Source organism: Anomalospiza imberbis, chromosome 2 (assembly GCF_031753505.1).
Source record: "Anomalospiza imberbis isolate Cuckoo-Finch-1a 21T00152 chromosome 2, ASM3175350v1, whole genome shotgun sequence".
Lineage (NCBI taxonomy): Eukaryota > Metazoa > Chordata > Aves > Passeriformes > Viduidae > Anomalospiza > Anomalospiza imberbis.
Window position 1 is genome coordinate 54453849 of NC_089682.1, and position 19936 is coordinate 54473784.

Here is a 19936-nt window from a genome sequence, read left to right on the forward strand (position 1 = left end):
GACCTATTTTAAATGTGTAGGATATGTTTTCAAAACTAGCTTTCAAAAAAAAAAAAAAAAAAAAAAAAGACCTATTTTCAAAAAAATAACTCAAATCCATGAGTCCTTTGATTTTCAGGAAGACAAGCTCATGAGCAGCTGAAGTACTTTTAAGATTTGTCCCTAGTCTTCAGTGCCATTTTAGGAACTTTGACTCCCCCTTCACTGTCACACAACATAGTTTTGTCCTATGCAATACTGGAAACAGTGTCTTTAACCTTTTGATTCTAATGAAGCTTGAAATTCTAGGATAGATGACAAACTTTGCTCAGTTTTACCTACTCCTTTCTCTAGACATGAGGATCATGGACCATGTAACAATGTAGAAAGATACCATTAAAAAAAGGAGAAAGATTTGCTCTTGACTTCAACAGCACAGCTAACATATGCTAACACTTTATGAAAAACCCAAGCCACAATATATTTTTGTACAGGATCTGAATAACCCACATTCTCACCTAGTCTCTTCAAACACTAAATGAGCTATCTACTTGAGTAAAAGGGGGTTTTTAATTGCAATAAGGCTTTTTCAAAAATTATTTTTAGGCCATACTCATGTTGCCAGATTATGCCTGGATTACAAACATCTTGTCATTGCCAACATACCAGGTAACCAATCTTCAGAGGTAAGTTAGTAATTTGAATATCTAATCAGAAACCAGACACTTACCCTGATGCAAGTGAAATTGTTGGTGAGGGATAATCTCCAGCAGAGCAGTTGATGTGAACGGTAAATTGCTAATTCTGCAAACTTAAATTTTTGCTTAATCTGAGTATATCACTAACATTTTAGACATATTCCATTTGTACATTTTATCACATAGGGCAGACATTGAGAGGCAGTCTATGAGGTTTACTTGTAAAACAAAGAATTTTTTCCCAAAAGCAGAAAGAATTTCTGAAAATGCCCCACACTGGTTATTTAAGTCTGAACAAGGCTCAAGACACAGATCAAAAATTTCTTCTAAAGAAAAAGCCTGCTTAACTCATCTCATACCACATATCTCAACAGCAATTGAAATACCTGTGCGCCCTGCCTTCCACCACCCGCTTGTGATCAGCAGGCTGACCTGAGCATGGTGCATGTTTGCCATTCAGTCCAGACTGAATGTTGGTCTGTCATTTTACTCTGACTTACCAGATCTTCAGCAGAACTCAGCTGTCACAGAAAAGGACAGCTGCCATATGGAACATATTAAGGTTCTGACAAACAAAAAATCCCAGTGACTTCACTAATATCCTATCCTATATGAACATATAATTTTCTTTGCCACCCAACAACAGTTTCTGAATGTTTTACAACATATACATTCTACCAAAACCATAACAAAAAGCATTGCTGTGCCAAGATCTCATTAATACAATCCTCCCAGACAGATAACCACTCCTTCAGCTCCAGCACAAATATTGCTTGCTACCTTCTCTGGTAGTCATAGAACCAGTAGCCAGTACCATTTGGGTGACAGGATGTTCTGATACTTGGGCATAACTTGAGGGATGCTAATTACAGTGAGATGCTGGTATTTATCACAGCTATGCTCAACGGCATCAAGATGTTTAATAGTTACTAGGATTCAGAACAAGCTGTGCATGTCTACCCATCCCTCTTTTCCCCTCCCTTTAGCACATGCAAGCACACGACATGACAGTTTTGTTGCCAATCCAAATTACACAGTGACGTTACCGCAGAAAGAACTCAAGTTAAATAACTTACCATAAAGATAATCAGGGAGGATTAAAAAGCCCAAAGACTTACCTATGAAGAAAAAAAGAGAGAAGCAAAATTATTGGCTGAGCAAAAGCAAGAACAGATCTTCCAACAATTTGAGCTCAGAAATATCATGAAAGTCTTGACAGAATACCAAGAAAAGCAGATCTAGTTCCTTGTATGGATGGCCCTATGAATTAGGGAGGACCACCTTACCAAGTAACACTAAAAAAAAAGGCTATTTTAATCATGCTTACAGGCAAGCTCAAAACAAAAAGTATAATTTCCTACCCCAGGAACTTACATTCTCATTCAAGAGCACATCAGAAAATGATCACCTGGGGAGCAGGAAAAAAATACTACTGTCCTACTTGCCTGAGAGAACATCAGACAAGTCTTATGGATTACATGGAGTACTTGTGTTAGATGTCACAGGGGAGCAATCAAAAAATAAATATAATAAATTAGTTCTGAATTGGCTCTAAAATGTGAAGGGGACTTATTTCCCAGGGCTATTTTGCATGCAGAAAAAAATAGTTGAAGTTTTGCAACATTTTTCACTTCACAGAGTCACAGAATGGGTAAGGTTGGATGGGACCGCAATGGGTTATCTGGTCCAACCTCCCAAATGAAGCAGGGTCATCCTAGAACACATTGCACAGAATTGTACCCAGATGTTTCTGGAATATCTGCAGTGAGGAAGACTCCACAGTCTCTCTGGGCAACCTATTCCAGTACCTAGTCACCTGCACAGTTAAGTTCATCCTCAGGTTCTGGTGGAACTTCCTGTGCTCCAGTTTCTGCCCATTGCCTCTTGTCCCATTCAGTTCCTCTCTCACCATTTACCCTGACTGGCAATATTGAGGAGAAAACCACCTGTGCAGCCAGATCCTTGACAAACATCCACAGAGCTCTGAAATCAAGCTGGATGATTACCAATGTACCCTTGATGGATGATAATCAATGTACCCTTGGTATTATTATTGCCCATGTGAAAGACCAACAGGGAGTAACAGTCATATGTCTTGACAAGCCTTGACAACCTTTCCAGGAAATCTCTGATTCGAGCCCAAGGCAGGCAACAAACTTCTCTGGATAACCAGTCGGAGTGGCAAGTGGGTTTCTCCCCTGGAGTAGGGAGTCACCCACTTCAATGGCAATCCTGTGTGGCTCAACTCTGGGGGACTCAAAGCCTCGCCCACCTCCTCCTCAGAGTGGAGGGCACTGAACCTGTTTTTAATGTCGAGTCATGAGGAGGAACAGGAGTTCTATGGAGAATGATGATTTTCCTCTTTGACTTCCAACTTGTTGTGAGATGCAGTGCACCCGCATCTCCTGCATCTGTAAAGTCTCTGAGATTATCCTCTCTATTTCTTTATTGTCAAAATTCTATGCAACCTACTTGTTTCCTTGTGTATCTCCTTGTCCTGGTCACACAGCTCCTTCACAAGGATGCACCTTCTGAAGAGGAGATGACACTCAGCCCCAGCTTTCTGGACAGGAACTGGGCACTGTACAACCAGGGCCTGCAAAGCTACCCCTACTATTGTGAGGTCTGTTTGGGTGGAAGCCTCTGACATCACTAGTGCAGCAGCTTCCACAGACACTGGAGAAAGAGTTCTACAGCACCTAGTAACCACAGTGTTGGGAGCTCAGCCTGCTAACACTGGGGAGAAGGGGCCTCTTCTTTCCCCTCAGCGTAAACTGCTGCTCCTAGACTGCCACTTTATGGTTCTGCTGTGTGTTAGCCCTCCTTTGGGCAGGAGCCCTTCCTGCGCTCCCCCTGCACACCTGTACTTGTGTTGTACATGATGCTGTGCCCTGCTGAGGGATCCCACTGCTCCTGGGCACTCATGCTTCCCCAGAAGTGTTTAAACCTGCTGCAGTTACCCTGGCAATGCCCTCACCTAATCAAACAAGGGCTGCTGGATCCTGGCTGGTCTCACAGTTGTTACTTGGGCTCTTTTGTCTCTGGGAACCCTCTGCCCAACTCATCCCAGTGCACAGCCCCCAGAACTTTCCATAGCCATCTGACTGAGGCTTTTGGTTTCAGCGTGTTTAAATTTCCTGCAGTTGCCCCTGGCAACACCTATCACCACTTCAACCTTATGAAACATACAGGTGCTGGGTACATACAGAAAACCAAAGACTGCTTTGTTTAAGATTATAAGGTATATCCATTATTTTTTTCTTGATTTTTCACCAAAAAATGGGGGAAACATGATAGTGAAGTAACAAGCATCAAACACAGCTGAAAATCTCCTATTAATTGGGCTCCCCACCCAGGCTCGCTCCCATCTTGACACTGAAACCCACTCTTTAATTTTCATGTAGTGAATTTGACTCCTTCCCCAAGCCTATTCTCCCTCTCAATGAAACGCCACTGCTGTCCTTCAGACAATCATGCCTGTGTGCCAGAAAGACCCATGCCAAGCAGCAGTTGCAGCTGCTGCACAGAAAGTCTACAAATGGTAACACAGCTCGTGAGTATTTCAGTATCATTGCTTCACTGAGATTTCTGAACAGAATGTAGATAATAAAACTCACAATATGAGGAAGCACTCATAATAAATTTATTTTGCTTAAAAAGCCTTACTTACGGGGTGGGGGGGGCAGATCTAAAGACTATTGATGTTAATAGTAGAAAGGAGCAACACTACAGTGAAGAGGCTACTCAGGAAGGAAAAATCACTTTTGGGGGATATATGAACATACATCATCAAGCTTTGACCCTTGCTAGCAAATTACAGATTCAGCTTACAAACATCTGAGCAAGCAGCCTGTCAACATGGGCCCTCCTGCCTACACAAATCCCTGTTCACTTGCACGGGAACTGTACCACAGTGCACCAGCTCAGCTGTCTTGCCTACAGTTCCAGCCGTGTGGATGTGATTGCCACTAGTGGGGCCAATAAAGTGGTTGTTCACAAATAATATTCACCCTGGACTCTTGCACACTTTGTGCTTTCTCCATCAGTCAGCAACACAACTTCATTTTACAGCGTGTCCTCTACACAGTCAACACCATGCACCTCGATGGGATGAAACTCATTTAGTGGAGAGAAAAAAAAATTGTCTCAATAAGAAGGAGCAAGATCAGGTGGTTCCTTTCAATAAGACAGGCTTAGGATCACTTCTTTTCAGTTAAATGTATGCAAGATTGAAGAAAATTGTATGCAAAGACAGAAAGGATAGAGATGGTTATTTAGAGATGGAAAAGTAGGTAACACTAAAGAGCTTGTGAACACCCTAAACCCAGTCATATCTCAATGCACACATTCTCTTCAGAAATGGCCTTGCAGATATCTGGAACAGACCTCAGTGTGCCATCCATATAGGAGTCATTGAATACTTACAGATAAATATTCATAGACAATTTGTGAATAGGCAAAAAGATGAAACCTCTTGTCGTGTGTTTGGACTCACTGATACAGGAATAGGAATAATGCCATACAGCACCATTGAGCCATCAAATGGCATGGGAAATTAGGAGTAGATACTCAGTTAAAAAACATTCTCAAATAAACCAGAGGCTAAAATTCAATCGTACAATCTAACAACTGAGAATAATGAACAAATTAGTATAAAATCAGTCTGCTCCCAGAAAACTTAGACGGGTGAGAATACATTTTAATAACAGTAGAGAAGAAAACATAAATGGGGATGGAAAAACACCAGTTCCTCCTTGCAGGAAAAATAAATGAGGGGAACAAATCCTTTCCCTGCTTAAGCTCTTACCTGCTTCAGTCAGGTTACAGCAGATTTGGCCCTCACTGCATAGAATCTGAGCACAACCATCTATGAAGAGCAACACTGCGTATAATTAACAAAAACCCCCCAGCACAACTTTTAACACCTACTCCCCCTTGTGACAGGACACCTAACCCTCCTTCCTCCCACCACCTCTTGCTCCTGCTAAACTCTCCTGCCTTCCAGATAGTTCTACTCATCAGTCAGTCAAGACACTTGGTCCAGCTTCTGTCTTAAGGACATTCAACAATAGGAAAATAGAAGAACAGCTTAGCCAGCTCTGCACAGGAGATTATGCAAAAGGTTAATTACTGAATGAAACAGAAATAGGAGATGGAGGGGGCAATGGGAAAGGGGATGGAGGAGGAAGGGAGGGAGCAAATTAGTTTCAGCTGCTAAATCCGGCTTGCAAATCCTTAAAGTCCTTTACAATATAGGCTGAAGAAGGAGGGAACAGGATGGGGTTTGGACTGTGTTGTTCACTTACACGTTCAATAAAACCTCAATAATGTTCCTCTCCTAATCCTGTGTCATTAGGAACAAAATGGTACATCAGGAGACTATTTAGATATGAATGCCTGCAACTTCACCATCTGACCCTGCTGACTTCTCCTTTCTTCTTTCTGCTCTTTTTGTTGCTGGAGCCAATTATTTTTAGAGATGTGATTTTTTTTTTTTGGCTAGGCACTTGGCCTTCAGCACCAGGGGTTCAAAAATGACCTAGCTGGAGACCCTTATGGCTGTGGGTTTTTTTGGTTTTTTTTTTTTTTTTTTTTTTTTTTTTTTTTTTTTTTGTGTGTGTGTAAAGGTCATTATTGCTATAATACTATAATAGCTGGGAATTAATCTGTCTATTCAGAAAAAATTTTAGAAGGAAAACAAAAAAACTCCAAAACAAAACAAAAAGGCATTTTCTGTGGTGCCTCCAATCCCTGTTCTCACTAGAGCAGGAGGAGTCTGGCTACTGGCTTCAATGGGAGAGGACAACTGCGCTCAATAGTAGAAATTTACAATATTAAAACAAAAGCATCAGAGAACAACCAACATAATTAAAAATAAAACTGATACCTCTTTGCTCCTAGCTGCTGGAAGAAAACAGAACTAAAAGGAGCAGCTGTCTGTATAATCCTCCCTTCATCCTTAGCCTTATATCAAACCCAGCCCTAGCCCTGAGCACATTCAAATGCAATGGAAAATCTTGTGTCAGGAACAAGCAATGCCACATGGAAAAGCCTGGCACAGAGGCCAGAGGCCAGTGGCAATGTCATTGTACTACCTCTTTGTTACCCCAAATTCATGCCTGTGACAGAAGTTCACCAGAGACAGCTGTATATCAATGACATGAAACAACCCATACATCATTTTTATGGCTTAAGAGATCAATACAGGTATCTCTTCTCATTATACTATAAAGCACAATGAGTGCAGTCACTACCCTTAAGTCACTTGCTAGTACATGACATAATGAGCCCTGCTTTTTGCCCTGTGGTCACTATTGTACAAAGGCACCATGAAATTTCACAGGCAATCAACTTAGTATTTCTATTAGAAAAGAAGCACCAAAGTGAAGGAGGCAAATAAATGTTTTCTCAGCTTTTGCCTAGCGTTAGCTCTGAAGGCTGGTTTTGATATCATTGGGACAAAAAAAAGAAAAATAATCAGAGCATGTTTGGCACTTCTACAACTTTCTAGAGAGTCATAATGTTAGAGAGCCTTCTGAAACTGAAGAACCTACCTCATTGCTTATTAAAATTTAAGCAAATCATGAGGTGAAGGGGGTAATAAATTACCTTGGGGGAGAAACACTTGACAAAAGTAAGTTCCAAAATGTCATGGGCAAAAGAGTCTTGACTTTGGGAATTTCACTTAATTTGATTTATTGCCAATTAAGATAAACTTTTATTTACTCTTTTAGGCATTGGGAAACAGAGACAACAAACAATTAAGCAGACACTTAGGTAAACCTCTTTCTTTGCAGTTCCCTGGGGTCCACTGTAGTACAACACATCTTCCCACACACAAGCCAGCCAGTCTCCCCTTCCCTTATCATGGGCACACATTACCCTTACTCACAGCAAGCCCCTTGGGTGAGGTGATGGACAGCTCAGGAGACTGGGTTGGTAGGTGATGCTTTCTTGCTGCAACTTATTTCTTACTGTTTTCTTTCTCTCTTCCTTTCTGCTTGTTTCCTCTTCTCCTCCCCAGGTCTTTCACAAGCTGCAGCTCCTTTTGGGTATTCCTGTTCTAGTGTGGGCCACCCATGGGATGCAACACCTCCTCTGACAATGATCTCTTCCACATGCCTCTTCCTCCTCCTGTATCTGCTCACATATCCCTTTCTCACATCTCCACCTTTGTCTAGTTTGTTTCCCCTCACATCTCCCCACATGATCCCTAAAGATGATGGGACAGTTCTTACTGGCCACTTTCCAATTGAGGAAAAGCTTCCATCAAGGATTATGCTGGAGTGGCCAGAAGGTTTGCCCTCCAGCTACCCAAGCAGTTGGTCTATCTGCACAGCTATCCACCACTCCAGGACCCTGCATCAGCAAAAAAAATGCCATGTTAGAAAGAGCAAAACCATGACATGTGCTTCATTTGTAGTGACCATCAGGCCTAACTAACCAGATCCTTGCCACAACACCTTCCAACCAAGGCTCTTCAGCCACTGGAGCTATTTCATGCTGAGATAGTGGAAAAAATATTTTCACACACTGGGTGATGGCCCATCATTCTTGCTTATCTCCCTCCCTTCCATTCCCTCCAAAAATTCAGGCTGTAGCTGAAGTAGTAGAGGGCTGTATCCCTCAGCACAGCTTCCTTGAGTTAGTCTGCCTCCACAAACTGAAGCTCTTTTAATAGCACTGTCAATGAGAGATTTCATATCTTGTTAAGTGCTATTCAGATGCACCCACAGAAGCTCACTGCTTCAGAAACACATCTCTTCCTAATAATATAGTTGGCTACATTATCTTATTTGACACTAAAAACTTGAGATGATTGATGGTAGCTTAAATTCTGAATAGACAAAAATTATAGAGCAGCTTTATAATCTTTTGCATTAGTGCCCTGGGGAAATGGCTGAAGTCTTTATCACATTCAAAGGACAGCATGACTGATGCTAAACCTCCACCCTTCCAGCCAGACCAGCCTTCCATGAAGGTCTCAGGCAGTCTGGTCAGGAGTCTGCCTATAAGAATAGCTCTGAGGGCCCAGCATTTGATCATTAGGTGCCACACTTTTCATCATCCCTAACTACTGCTTTGCAGTATTCCTAACATACGTGCAAATAAGTCAGGATCAAAGAACAAAGAGAGAGGAAGGATGATGAAGGGAAAAGAACAGACTAAGAAACTTCCCTTTACCTTGGGTATAAACGGCGATCCTGCTGAGAAGTATTGTAATGTTTGCTTCCTGGACACATGAATAGCATAAAAGATCTGAGGGATTATATTCTAACACCTGTGGAAGTATGGTTCAAGAATCTCCCCCAAGAGAAAGTGCAAATACACTGGCAAGGGTAGGTTTGGGAGGGACTGGGCTTTTACAACATCCCTGGAAAGAATGAAGTTTATTACTTAGAGAATCATAGATACTAAAATGGAGTAGAAATTTACTTGATCCTAAATCTCTTTTCCTAATTTGAAAAAGCAGTCCAAACTAAAGTTCTCTTCCTTAAAAGGAAGGGGAAAAATGTGTGAAGCAAAAGGAGCCTCTCATCAAGAGGAACAGAAAGGCCAATGAAGGCTCAAGTCCCTGAAACGGCTAAATTTTTATAATAGCATGGATAACCATATGGAGTCCATGTGGGCATAGGAGACACACAGGAACAGAGATGGTCACCAAACTGTGAACCGTAAGCTTCCTTATGTTTTTTGCCAGAGGAGAGTGTCGCCACTATTCCTTTCACTCAACTGATGGTCTTTTATCCAAAATCACCATTTGTCTCAGCCCCCAAACATCAAATTTTTATGGCCATAAATAACTCCAAAGAAAACTCTCCTTTTCCTCCTTGAAGAATTTTAATACACAACAGCTAGTGAGGAAAGAAGATATCTCTGAAGCAATGATCCCTTCACTGCTACATCAACTCTGTTCCTTGTCTTTCCTTGCTTTTTATCAAGCCTATGTCTATTAAGCCACACACCAATCTTTTTTAGACTGGGTTTCTATTGATAAAGATAGGAGACAACTGTTCCAGTCTTTTTTGCAAGCCTCCTGGCTAGGTCCAAGCCATCCCAGGACAGAGATATCAAGAAAACTCTCCATGGTAAATGCTAGCCTTCCTGCTAAGCTCACTAAATGACCTAGGAATTCTCACTAAATTTTCACAACATTTCACTTGAGTCTGTCCAGCTAAACCACAGTGTCCCATGTTTCACCAGGAAAGGAGCTGCCCCATGGCTTCACAGTACTGCTGCAGCCCTGGGGCCAGAGCATGCTAAACAAAGTAAACAAGCTCTGATTTGCATGAAATATAAAAATTATTAGTAAGGCTATTGAAATGAAAATGCTGGAATCGATTCTTTATCTGAACTGCTGAACCCCGGTACAACCACACAGTTTCTCCAGCTCAGCAGAGCATCAGCTGATGGCTTTAGGTCAGGTCACTACACATGACATCCCTATCTCACAGCTTGGGCAATGCTGCCACAAGAGAAACTACAGTTCTCTGACAAAAAGCACAACTTGAGGAGTAAATATTTAAAAAAAACAACTTCCTTATACCCCGCAGGCCAGAGAGCAGTGGGGAAAGAGTAAAACATGGCCTCACTGGTGCAGGTCACATGAAATAATGCTGTTCAGTGACATCACCAACAGCAAAGGCAAAATAAAATGCACTACCCTGCCTACATAGTTTTCAGCAAGCTTGATAGGGCACAGAACATTTTTTCTGTTACAGCCAGAGGAAACTATCATCTCCTTGTCTCTCTTTATTCATCTGGTGTCTTGCCTTTTAATTAACCAATAAATGTTTTGGAAGGGAGAACCATCATTCTGATTCTGCACTGGTGCAGAGCAGCAGGCCTTGGTTAATAGCAAGGCCACTTTAATGTTGCTGAGATGAAAGGAGTCATCAGCCAGTCCCAGTTTAGCAGCTTTGCCATTACGTGGTTTTGCTGGATTGCAGCTCCCTTGCCTTTGCAGTCAGCTTGTGTGGCTTCCACATGCGTTCTCCACACGTGCTGGGGCTTAAAGAGTGCATTCACTGCAGCATCTTTCCCCACCCAAGTGGCTGCTCTCCTGCACCAGTGCACATCTCTTCCCTCTCCTATCTCACTAGTTGCTTACTTGTGATTAAGTCCCTTTTAATAAATGATTCCCATTAAACTGCATTTCTCTGTCACTGTGAGAAATATAAAATTAAAAACTGACTGTCTTTAATCACATCAGGCTTCAATCTCCATTTCTCAGGCTCTACTTATCAATAATTAATATAAGAAAGACTGAAATCTATTTCAATTTCAAAGACTCAAATGTTACAATTTTTACTAAAAAAAAAAAAAAAAAAAAAAAGAAAAGAAGACACCATCACTCTGAGAAAAAGAAACAGACAGATTCACAGAGAGGAAAAGAGAATCTGACTGCACTGCAGCAGCCTCCAAGAGGAGAGAAGGGGCTTGAATGTGACAATCTGCTCTCCTTGTTGCTTTGTAACTGGAGATTTTTCTTCTCAAATACTCCCACACAGAGGAAGAACCCCAGTGGTCCCAGGGACTGCAGAGATCTGCACTGAAGCTCATGGCCTTATTTCTTTTGGTTTTACCAAGTCCCCAGAGCAATGACAAACAGGACACTGCACTACCCAGCCTGGAATCTTCTTTAAAAGAACTTCCAGATCTCAGATGCTCCAAGGGAAAGTCACAAGCAGCACTTTTCTATAAACACAGTGACAGTATGAGGCAGAACTTATTGGTATGAGCAAGGATTTGGGGCAAGTCACCAGCCTGGTTCTCACTACATTGCTCTATACAGGACTAAAATTAACGCCAAACCCCTTTATTAAAATGCGGCTGCTGTTTACTCAGGTTTTTTCCTACTACACCATATCCAGCATTTCAGCCAATTCTACTTTTGTTGCACAGAATGTACAAGAAAGTCCAACATAAAAATGCCACAATTTTTTTTTTAACTGGCTTTCACCCCAGAGCAGCTCAGAACCACTGTCCAGTGTGAAGCTTTAGACCAGACCTGGGTTTATCTCTGAATACAACCACACAGTAAGGTCCTCTGCCAGCAGCACCCCCTGAGGAAAGCCCCCTGTGACCATGGTGATGCTGTGCCTCAAGTTACATGCCCCACAAGGGCTGTCTAAGCTCAGCTCAGACTGGACCAGAGACAGCTTTCAGTCAGTTCAGAGTGTGAGCAGACAAACTGACACCTTCAAGAAAAACAATATGCAGAGCTGTCATGCAGTACCTGACACGGGCTCAAGTCACACTGTATGGACACACCACCTTAGCAGACTGGACAGCTTTGCCAGCCATAGACCTGTCAGCCACTACACAGGTAAATATGCAAGAGAAAGTGAAACAGAACACAAAACACAGGAGCTGTCTTTTCAGGGAAATCTTGCACATGAACAAAACAACCCTTTCCTAACCCAGGTTACTGGTCAACACCCAAATGAAACTGAACAGAAAAATGCACAGCGTGGCACTAGAAATATACATGAACCTCGAAGCTGGGTGTTATCCTATGTAATTCCCAAATCAGGCAATTTCCAGCATACTCATCAGCTGAATTCCTAGCCCAACACCTCCCAAGCCTCCGCAGCTACCCAGAGTACCCAGTCCATGCAGATCTCAGCACAGCCACTTCCCTGCTGTCCAACCATAATTGCCATGGAACAGGAGAGCTGCACACAACTGAACCCTGCTGCTAGAGGTAGCAACAATTAGGACATTACCCTCTGATTAACAGCCCAGTGCGGGGGAACACAATAAGCAGCCTGGCATAACACCGTCACACCATAAGTCATTACTCAGTAATTACTGTGCAGCTACACAGGGACACAAAGGCACAACTCCCCCCTCAGAGTTACAGTGAAGAAATATCATTCAGTAGCCTTTAATTACTGCAGAACCACGCAGCAACAAATGATGACATGCCCACTGGTATAAAGTGGACCTATCACTCAGGACTCATTCCCTGGTAGTTACTAAGGGAAAATTTTGGTAATCCCATGGCAACTGTGCCACATTGTTGCTGTGGGGATTTTTATCCCAGCATATGGCCCATTTTCAAGATTTTGGAAAGGGAGCCAATATGGAGGAATCACAAAGAAACATTTGCTGAACTGCTGTTATCTTCCCAATAAGCTCCCTGTTCCACACCACTGAATTGTGGCAACATTGTGGTAATGCTTTCACTGACTTAGACGTGAGGGGTATAATTGCACCTTTGTCCTGCAGTTCTTGTGGTACTTGTAATTATATCCCATTACCAAGGAACACAACAATTTCAAACCTATTACCCACAGGTATCATTTATTTCAGAGTTAAATTTATTACTTCAGTGCCAGCCTCATTCATAGCTCTCCTTTCTGTAGTCAAGCTTCCCTAGTGAACAAGCACTGAAAACAGAGTGAACTGAAAAAAACAGGATATAGGGATAATAGTTGGGAGCAGAAGGTGCAGGGGCCTTTCTAGCCCTTGTTCAACTCTGTGTGTTGCTTTTCACTAAGTCCATGGGGGTTCCCTTAAGAACAAGGAGGCATCAGTGCAAAAGGGGAGCAACCCTACTGCAAAAGCCTGGAGAGGCTGCAAAATGCAGCTGCTCCCAGGGCCACTGTCATGGCTGATCAGTACTTCCAGTACTGCAGCCCTGTCATCAGGGCTGCAGTACTGGAAGTTGTCACAGCCATCCGTGATTTCCAGGCTGCTGTGTTTTGTAAACCTTCCCTCCAAGAGCCTCTGTGCCTTGTAACAACTTTCTGTCTGAAAAGATTTAGAGAATCAGAGGTATGCTCTAGCACACAGCCAAACTCTGATGCAAAGGACTGCCAACTGGTCTGAAGCTATATAACACAACAGAGAGAAAAATAAAGCCTGTTTTCTTCTGACTATGCAATTCCCAACAAGAGTGGAGTCACACGAGGAAGGAAGAAATAGATATTTTCCCCAAGCTATATCAAAATTTTAAAAGGAAGCAAGAAGCCAAGAATATGGATCTTTGCTGAATGCAGTGCCACTTCACCAGAAGCAGAAAGGAAAATATGAGCAGCCTTCCTGCAGGTTCCATTTTCCCAAGTAGCAGAGATGTTTATGATGTTTGCCACCACCACTGAGCTCCTCACAGGTTGTGTTCATTTCTGCACACAAACCAGTGTGGCCTCTGGACCACTGCAACTTCTGACAACTTTTAGTAAGTTTTAAAAGGAAATTCTGGTAATCAGGTACTGCACCCTTACGACTTCTGACACTCACCTGCTCTGAAGGGGTTAAAGAAGGGTAAGCATAGTACTCCTTGCCTGCCTTGGGAACACCTAGCTTGCCCAGAAGGGAATGATTTACTAGATTATACTGAAATGCATTGATTCAGTTGTGACTCTCCTGCATTGAAGGGACTGAAAAGCAAGGAGGACAGGGCAGCAGGAGATAGGACCATGAAGGTCAGTTCCCCCCTGCAGGAAACTGCAGTGAGAACATGGGAACTGTGAGCATCCCTGATGACACACATTTTAGCCAATGACAGCAGGTTTCCATTTTGGGGAGCTCAAACAGTACCAAATACTGAAAAGGCTAGAAAGAGTAGATAGAGACATTATAGATGTGTGACACATTATAGATGTATAGACACATTATAGATGTGTGTCTCACTTCCTGCTTTATCTTTGTGATGAATAAGTCATGTCCTCAGGCAGCAATATTTGCTCCAGCTCCTGGAGAGGAGCTTGCTGCTGTTCAAACACATTGCACTGCTATGGTAAGTCAAGCTCTAGGATAACACAAAAAGATAATACTGGAAGATAAAGAAAAGACCTGAAGTAAGTTGTTATAGAAACCAGATTGTCACAAGCTCACACCACTGGATGAAGTGTCTCCCTTTACATCTGTTTGTCAAAATGCCCAAGATGCACAGGAGTCCCTAATGACCACAGCTCCATTGCCTCACCTTGCATTCACTCCCGGACACTGCTGTCATTCTCTCTCAGTTAAGGTGGCCTAAGCACCTCCAGTAATTGAAAAGGGCTCAGGACTCAAGTAATGCCCTTTGACATTCTTTGCTTGGAAGAACTGGTGCTGGTAGTCTTAGGTTTTAATCAAAAGAAACAAGGCCCACTTCAATATGAACCACTTTTTTTGCTAAGGCTTAAAAAAACTATCAAAACAGCACCAAAAGGGATAGTGGCACAACCATACACTAATAGGTTCAAGCCCATGCAAAGCAGTGTAGATGTACAGGATGGGCAATAGTTACTTCACTTGAGCTATGTAAAGCTGTTTCACCCTCCTGGATTCTCTTATCAGACTTCTGCTGGCCCTTCCAACAGCACACAGCTCTTCTACAGTTAACATTTGCTGCTATTGCCACACATTAATTAGACAGAAAAAGCAAAATCTTGTGTATGCTTATACTGAAACAAAAATTCTGCAGGGTGGTGTAGTAATAACAGCACTGGCTAAAGATCATTCTCTCACAGAAGCAAATCAAGGAGCTGGCTATGGCAAACTGCTAGGCAGCACTAGAAACGCTGCCTTTCCCATCACTGCTAAACTTTGGTTACATCAGCAGAAGCTGGGATAGATCTGACACTTACTTCCTGCTAGGACCCTCTGCTTCCTCTTGCCCAGTCCTAGCAGTCAAATTGTTATTCCAGGGCTTCCCATGCAAGTTCTTATCCCTAAAACTCTGTCACGTGATAAAAAGAACTTCACCTAGGCTGTCAAAATGCTTTAAGCTGAGATACTGCATGAATCTTTTACTGAGTATCAGTTCAGCCCTTGACTCTATCTTGTGCCTAGACCTCCTTCCAGAAAGACTCCAATCCATATTGAAGGACTCGCCAATGCTCAGGATTAGGCACTTCCAGACCTGAGTCTTGGGACTTGGTTTGACACAGGGCCATCCTGACACACTGCTAATTCCCCCAAGCAACTTGTGTCCTATCTACTCTAGAGCTCCCAACACCAGGCTGGAGCAAGTGTAGGGAGGTACATATCTACATGGGATGACATAAGAGTGTACAGAAACACGCCTGGTGGCACCCATAAACCAACACCAGCAGAATTCAGAAAACGTTCCTAACCTGTGCCTGAGGTCAGGAAGAAGAAGCAATAGGCATTAACAGGTCTCATGCCAGCAGTGGCCCTACTTCTACAGCCTGCTGTCCAGGTTGCAGGGCAACAAGAGGAACATCTGCTGCAGTTAAGAATGTAAATGAGTTTCTCTGCTGATTTCAGTCAGACAAAAGTTGCCAAAATGTTCATCTTCAGAGCTGAAATTTTCTGGGCTTGGCCAGTATCCAGCAGCAATTATTTTTTGAAAGAATATGGCAGAAGTGATTTAACCACTACAGAGTGCTTAGAATGGCATTCATCGCTATTATTCAAAAGTCATGACAGACCGAATTAAGCAGCTTTAAAGTCCACAGTGTTTAGGCCTGAGAGTTAAAAAGCCAGAAGCATCTGCCAGGGGATTTCAAACATGTCCCTTTCAGCAACCATTTGTACAACATTTAGTGTGCAAGGGCTCTGAATTAGCACTAAACATCAAGAATCCACTAAGATGTAGTTCAGGGAGGGAGGAAGGGCTAATGACTCTGTAACCAACTACTACCTCATAAAAATAGTATGCAGGGCATTTTGCCAGCTCTCTGCTAAATTAAATTACACAGGCAGGTAGCATAAGAACTTGGGAAAACTTTAACAAATGCAAGTACAAGTTTCAGTAATGGCTCTGTAAGACCTTTCCTCTGAAGGCATTATTTCCTGAGCAGCCAAGCAGATCCAACAGGTTGCTGAACCCAAAGAGGGAATACTTGCTCCCCTAATTCTTTCCTCACCCATGTTCTTAGCTGTGCAACTCTTTGTGCAACCCTTCCTTGAATCAGCTCAGTGCCGACTGGACCCACATTTCACCTATGGAATTTGGCTCATTAACCAACATGAAAAACTAGATGCTTTTATATGCCAGGTTTGAAAGGACTTGGAGATGGGTCTACTGAGCACCAAAATAGAAAGCAAGTGGCAGGAACATGCCTCTGGAAGACTCTGTCTACAGGTGGCAGCAAACTATTAGAGTGCTTCTCTCACCTGGAGCATCTCAAATCTCAAGCTGGAAATTTGTAAAGTACTCAAGCCCCACTGCAAGGAAAATCCTGTCTTAGAAAAGTACAAACCCCTTTCTAGTATCCAATATTAGAAGAACAGGTCTTTTCTTTAATGGGTCTAACAGCACGTAAACACCTCTGCAACAAAATTATGATGTAATAGCATGACAGAAAAAGTTGCACAGGTACATATAGTGCTGTGGTATTTGGAGTCTGAGGTGAAGCTTCCAGTCCCCAAGATGTGAATACCAAACATCTTCACATTCCATCAATGTTCACTGTCACAAGTTTGGCTACTTTGTTAGATGTATTCTTTTGGTATTTGGAAGAGGAGGGACAAAAAGAATTGGTTTTAATTAAGTCTCAAGAAAAAAAAACAGCTTTTCATCCTGGAAGACAGAAGAGGTGGGAAACAGATGTGTAATGAATGAAGTTCATGCAAATTTCCCATACATAAGGTCACAAGCTCTACACTCTGGAGCAAGCAATGTATTAATTGCAGACAACACATTCATGAGGTTACAGAAAGCACAGGATGGGCAAGCAATGGCTTCTGGTTAACTCTGTTCTTTCAAAGAGTTCTGACAATTTTTCTCAGCTAAAAACACAACACAAAGCTCAACACATATAATGAAAAAAGTATAACACAGATGCATTTCTTTACTTAATCTTCTTCCTTTGGTAGTTAATCCCATTCTTCAGTGGTCAAAATATATTTGCAAAGATAATGGTCCCTACACATCAGCACCAAGTTAGCCACCTTTCCCAGGTAACTTTGACAAATAGAGAAGGAGAAAAGGTAAATAAATGTGCTCTGTGTTATTGAGTATAACTCAACAGATAAGAGACTAGACAGAGGAAGGCAGGGTAGCCACACTCTCGAGGATATTTCTCTTACACTGTTGCAGTGACTCTCAGATGTGCATCTTCACCACAAACACTATCTAAAGGCTGGGATTCCAGCATGCCCCAACTCTGTGCAGAACAGCAACCCCAAGATCAAACGGCAAATACATCTTGCATTTTACTGAAACACTGCCATGTGCTACACTCCTTTTCCTTCTGCAACCAAGTTACTGGGAAACAGTAGTGGTGTGCAGAACAGCACAGAAGCCATCTGAGGTTTGTCATCTTGCTTTTTATGACTGCTCTACAACACTCTTCAAAGAAATCCAGAAAACTAGTTCAGCTATTGCAAAAGCTGTAAGTTTGGCAAATGGTTTTGAAGGCAGCTTATGATGCATGGAGTTTATTCCATGCTATTTGTTCCGTGTACACTGGTACCACTGATCACATAGAGCCTTTCCTGATTTCCAGGGCTTTCCCACACAGGACAATTGGCCATGTTTTGCACAATGGTTTGATGTAGATAATCCCAAGAGTGCTCACAGTCATTTACATCAGTGGTAATGTACGGAATTTCAGAGTGATTTTAATTTTTAACAAGTTATATTTGCAGAGTAATGCACAGTCAGAAAATGTCAATGTAACACCACCCTTCATACTCTTAACCACAATTGTCTATTCACAGCTATTTTGATTTAGCTGTATTATACCTTTTTGACATCTCCAGTCCAGATCTTACCACAGCTGGCCCACAGGATGGCTGGGACTCGCTGAATGCTTGGCTCTTCAAATCTTTCTTTTTTCTTTTATTATTCATTGTATGGCATAACATCTTATTTATCATACATTAAGCCACTCATTGAACAAGGCAGAAATCCTGCAATAAGAACAGCCTATGGGCATTTAAAGACTATATTGTAATTCTGGTATTTCCTGACTTCTGTACATTTCATTTCACTGTTACTTTAATCTATGTCTTCTGTGTTAAACTTCATTGCCTCTTTAAAAAAGAAAAGTGGATAAACAAATTCCTTCATGAGCAACACTGACAGACAGCAATAAAGCCCTTGTCTCTCATAAATGGGCAATGTAGAGCTGTGAAAATAACTGATTTTTTTTTTTTTTTTTTGCTAGCAAACCAAAATAAGTTTGGGTTTTGTTTTTTAATAAGGTTGATTCTTTTTGGTTGCTCAAAAAAGCATACCAAAATAAATCTTAAAAAAGCAAAAAGCCACCATCAGATGAAGCCCTCAAACTAATTTGTTTGGATTAACTCAGGTGTTGCATTGAAAATGGATTGCTCTGGTTTAGGATTTTTGATTTTCAAAAATAAAGTTAGCATTCCTTTGATTATTTTAGATAACCCCCAAAGTTTTACTTTGATATTCTTTATACTTCTTTGAAGTTTTTTCTTTCACTTTCCATGCCCCAAAGCTGTCATCACAAGGTCAACTTCAGTTTATCATTATATCAATTGACATAAAGGTATATTTTTTGTAAAAAGCTGTTCAGATAAAGGGATGAGGGAGGATTGTGTTTTCCACCTCATGCTTTGAGCCAATAAACAGCCAGACTCTCCTATTGCTTCTGCTCTGACCTTTGGATCATTTATAAACTAAGTGCACAAGCCTGGCTACCCTCACAAAGACTAAACAACCTAAAGATCATGCCCAGCAATGGATTCATGTGGTAGCACAGTAGGGTAGGGCTGGGGTAGACCAGCAGCAAACCCTCAAGATGCAGCCCTGTGTGGCTGGTGGCTCTTCCGCAGGACCAGGACCTGATCACACAGCCCCTGAGCCAAACAAGATATTGTTACTGAGGCTGCCATAACCCATTAGCCACAGCTAAGGTCCTGTTGTGCCACTGACTCCACTTGTATGAAATCCCTGCCTAAAAAGAGTCTGTGAGCAGTTCTGGGTGGATCAAGGCTGAGCTGGATTCAGAGGCACAGATGGTGCTTGTGCACCCACCTAGACATAAAGAGCAGCTCCATGTCCCTCTACCTAACTCTTTGAGCCAATTTAAGCATGGAGGGAGATTTGACAGAATAGGAAAACACATCTTTGTCTTCTTGCATGAGAGAAGTAGGAACTGGAGCATCTCTCTTACAAGATATGCTGGTTTTGGCCGAGGCAATGTTCTTCACAATGGCTGGTATGGAGCTCTGTTTTAGATTTGTAAGGGAAGAATAGTCAGAGTTATGGCATTTGTCTTCACAAGGAACCATTACATGTGATGGGACCCTGCTCTCCCGGAGATGGCTGGACACCTACCTGCACATGAGAAAGAATGAAAGAATTCCTTGCTTTGCTTTCA

General features: G+C 42.1%; 1 protein-coding gene across 2 annotated transcripts in view; it reads right to left on the reverse strand.

Moving 5' to 3' along the window:
* The window catches only part of LSAMP (limbic system associated membrane protein), a 981452-nt gene that overhangs the window by 661370 nt on the left and 300146 nt on the right, over positions 1–19936 (reverse strand). Inside the window, exon 1 of one of the 2 annotated variants that reach the window (XM_068181112.1) lies at positions 3150–3342. The exons of the other annotated variant lie outside the window; for it this stretch is intronic. Within the exon in view, the coding sequence (XP_068037213.1) occupies positions 3150–3327 (178 nt within the window). The 5' untranslated portion in view covers positions 3328–3342. Of the gene's footprint in view, positions 1–3149; positions 3343–19936 lie in introns of those variants that run through there. 2 annotated transcript variants of the gene reach the window in all.